The 3,793-nt window shown below is 66.3% G+C and overlaps 2 protein-coding genes across 2 annotated transcripts in view; both read right to left on the bottom strand.

Moving 5' to 3' along the window:
- UBL4A (ubiquitin like 4A) overlaps positions 1-187 on the bottom strand; it is a 2,268-nt gene extending 2,081 nt beyond the window's left edge. Inside the window, exon 1 of the mRNA XM_026662973.2 lies at positions 49-187. Within this exon, the coding sequence (XP_026518758.1) occupies positions 49-96 (48 nt within the window). The 5' untranslated portion in view covers positions 97-187. The remainder of the gene's footprint in view (positions 1-48) is intronic.
- Positions 188-1,284: 1,097 nt separating this feature from the next.
- On the bottom strand, positions 1,285-3,013 carry SLC10A3 (solute carrier family 10 member 3). Its single transcript, XM_024221843.2, has one exon. It carries the CDS (start codon positions 2,907-2,909, stop codon positions 1,617-1,619), a length of 1,293 nt encoding a protein of 430 aa, XP_024077611.2. The 5' UTR covers positions 2,910-3,013; the 3' UTR covers positions 1,285-1,616.
- Positions 3,014-3,793: the final 780 nt, after the last annotated feature.

Below are 3,793 nucleotides of genomic sequence, written 5' to 3'. Positions count from 1 at the left end.
CCCCCCCTCCCCAGCCCGCCCCCCACCCTGGGCACAGCCCCCCCGCACCTGCAGGCTGCAGCCCCGGCCCTGCAGCGCCTTCACCGTGAGCAGCATCGCGGGATCGCGGCCGCGCAGCCCCGGAGCGGCCCCTTTAACGGAACCATAGACACCCGGGAGGACACCGGGATAGAGCGGCCGCCGCCAGGCAGCATAGAGTTGTAAGGAGGCCCGCTAGACCAGGCGGAAGGAGGCCATAGAGTGCCGCGAGTCCGCAGATAGAGCGGTCGGTGTTACGCCATAGAGGCTGGGGGGACGGGTGCCCAGAGTGACCGTAACCATAGAGACCAACGGGGATGGGGAGACTGGGCGGGAGAATGTCATACCATAGAGACGCGGTGGGGAGCCAGGGCCAGAGCGACTGGTTCTATACCATAGAGAACCAGCGGGCGTCAGGGCTAGATTCCAGTTTTATACCATAGAGATCCCACGGAAGGGACAGAGCGACACTCTCTGTACCATACAGGCCCAGGGAGACAAAGGCCACTCTGGCCAGCCTCCAGTACCATAGAGACCAGCCTGTTCTCTACCATAGAGACGTAACGAGGGCCAGAGTGGCCCTTGGGCTACCATAGAACTTGGAGCTAGAGCAGCACCATGGGGAGGGGGGGTGACTGGGGCAGATAGAGGCAACCCCAAAGCCGGGACCTCCCAGTGTCTCCCCCCCCCCCCCCAGGACCCCCCACAGCCCCCCGACAGCCCAGCCCTGGGCTCCCCCAGCTCGGCCAGTTCCCCTCACTCCCGCCCCGCAGCCCAGCCAGTTCCCCTCACTCCCGCCCCGCAGCCCAGCCCTGAGCTCCCCCAGCTCGGCCAGTTCCCCTCACTCCCGACCCGCAGCCCAGCCCTGGGCTCCCCCAGCCCGGCCAGTTCCCCTCACTCCCGACCTGCAGCCCAGCCCTGGGCTCCTCGCATCACAGCGGGAATAAGGAAGTGGGCAGGAGACCGAGTTTCCCCATTTCCTTCTTGTTGCCATGAGGGTGTGGTGGGGAGAGGCGTTAGGCTTGGAAGTTGCACAGCAGAGAGGGGCAGGGAAGGCAGCCTGGCATGGGCCCCTGGCTTCCCCACTCTCTATGCCAGGGGTCAGGCACAGAGCAGCCTGCACTGGGGCTAGGACCCATGTTTGCTCTCAGGGTGGCATCTGGGTTGTGCCTGTCCCAGCTGAGCAAAGGAAGCCCAGCCGCTTACAGCCCTTTCTTTTGCCTCCCCCGCCCAGTAACTGCTCCATGCACAAACTATGTTGCTTTCTCTTTTATTTGAACCCTCACCCTTGTGGGAGGGGGGCTGCTCTCCCCTCCTGTAAACAGCCCAGGCCCCACACCCTGGGGGGTCACTACCAGCAGCATAGAAAATACATAGTATAAAAATAAGGCTGGGTGTTTGGGGGCCCAATGTGAAAGATTTTGGTTTCCAACTGCCCCCGCAGGGAAGGGCCCTAGGCCCAGAGTCCCTTCTACAGCAGGTCCCTGAATCCTCCCATCTCTGCCCACCAGCAGGAGGCGCTCAGCGGCTGGGGAAGCACAGCCCACTTTGCAGCTGCCTCCAGCAGGAGATCCAGTCCCTCTCAAGGCAGGGAGTGCTCAGGGGCTGGCTGGCGGCCTCAGCTTCTTATAAAGGAGATGACCCAGCACCAGCAGTAGCATCTCGGCCGTGCTGCTCAGCGCCACCACGAAGGGGGCCTGGGAAGCGTAGTCGGCCTGCCGGCGGCGGAAGGAGAGCTGCAGGACCGCCAGGGCCAGCAGGCTGTTCTGCACTCCCACCTCGATGCTAACCGTCCGGCAGTGTGGGCCCGGCAGCCGCAGGCATGCGGCCAGGAGGTAGCCCAGCAGGAGGCCAAAGAGGGGCACACTCAGCCCGGCCAGCACCACAGGGGGCCGCACGTCAGCCAGAATGAACGCCCCCATGTGGTAGGCCATGAAGAGCCCGCCCAGGATGAGGGCGAAGCTGAAGGGCTTGATGAGCAGCAGCAGCAGGCGGGCGACACGGGGCAGCTTGCACTTCACCAGCAGGCCGGCCGAGATGGGTACCGCGATGAAGAGCAGCGTGGCCAGGATCTTGGCGAACGGCACGTGCAGGCTCTGGTGGGCGCTCAGCAGCCACCCGTAGAGTGCTGAGGAGAGCGGCATCAGCCCGGCAGCCGCCACCGTGGACAGCAGCGTCATGGAGATGGCCAGGGTGACGTCCCCGCCCAGCAGGAGGCTGTAGAGGTACCCACCACCGCCGCCCGGCGAGGAGCAGGTGACGACCAGCCCTAGCGCCAACGCCTTGGGCAGGGCGAAGGCCAGTGACATGAGGTAGCCGTAGAGGGGCATGGCAACGAACTGGCCCAGGATGCCCAGGAGGACGGGGTGGGGCTGGCGTGCCAGGTCCCGCAACGCCTCCAGCTCCACCTTGCAGCCGAAGGCACACTTGTTGACAAAGATGAGGGGCAGGAGGGCGTAGAGCAGTGGGTTCTCCGAGAAGTGGCCCAGCCCTGGGTGCTCCGGCTCCTCGCCCGGCAGCACCCGCACCCGGAACTCACCCCGTTCCTCCACCAGCCGGTGCCGGTCCAGCAGGCGCAGCCGGAGCGGTGCCAGCCCAGCCGGGCCCGAGCGGATGGCCACCACAAAGCCCCCTGCCCCGCAGCACAGGGTGCTGACATTCTCCACCGTCAGCACGACGGGTGCAAGCGAGGCCGCGCTGAGCCGGGTACCACCCGCCGTCCCGTTGGCGCCCGGGTAGCGGCTGGACACCACCATGATGCCCCGGCTCCTCTCGGGGAAGTCGAACTCCAGGGTGCTGCCGTCGCCCACGCTCAGGTACCTGCCAGCCTGCTGCCCCCTGGCCGGCTGGGCCCAGCAGCCCAGCAGCAGCAGCAGCAGGGCCTGTGCCATGCCAGGGGGTCTCACGGCCCACGGGTGCCTGGTCTCCGGCGGCTCCGGCACATGGGGACGTCCCTCAGCCAGGACGTGTGGGTGGCCTCTCCGCTCTGTCGCCAACCTGGGGGGAGGGAATGGGGGGAGGGGAAGGGGGGGAGCCGGGGGGGGGGGGGTGTCTTGGCCGAGGCTGCCAGCTCCTGGCCGCCCACCCTGGAGCAGGGAACTGGCCAAGCTGGACTGGGGGAAGGGGCAGCCCAGAGCCAGGCTGTGGGGGGAGTGCATGGGGTGGGGATCATGGGGCAGGGGTTGTGGGGTGGGGCCAGCCATTCCCTCTCTCTTCAGTTGTGCTCCCAAAGTTAGTAAGAGACAGGTAGGGAAGCCGATCACAGACACCCCCCAAGACACCCCATATGCATCCCTCTCCCCGTAGATAGCCCCCCTGCACACACCCCTCCCCGATACCACCCACACCTTGCACCCTCCATCAACAAGGCACACAGGGGTGGGGCAGCCCCTAAATGCTGCCCCACCCTATAGGGTCAGAGGTCACACAAGGGTCAGGGGAGAGAGGTCAAACTCCTCCAGCCCCAGGCCTTCCCTCTCCAGCCCCAGGCAGGCCCCTGCCCTCTGACCCCCCCACCCCTCCTGCTAATCCCTGCAACACCCCACACTCTGAATCCTAGCTGGACCCCTGGCCCTGCAGCCCCCCACTGTGACCACCCCAGCCCTACCAGCAAAGTAATGAAACCCCCCCACCCCTGCCCCCCATCAACTCCCCATTCCAGGTCCCAGCCCTCGTAACCCTCGGCAGCCCCCATCACCTTATCTCCATCCCCCTCCTTCTGCCCCTCCGGTGCCCCCGGCCCCTCTCCCATCCCCCTCCTGCTGCCTCCCCCCCC

Source organism: Terrapene carolina, unplaced genomic scaffold (genome assembly GCF_002925995.2).
Source record: "Terrapene carolina triunguis isolate 2854851 unplaced genomic scaffold, T_m_triunguis-2.0 Scaffold31580, whole genome shotgun sequence".
Classification (NCBI taxonomy): domain Eukaryota; kingdom Metazoa; phylum Chordata; order Testudines; family Emydidae; genus Terrapene; species Terrapene triunguis.
This window is presented reverse-complemented; position numbering and strand designations above follow the sequence as displayed.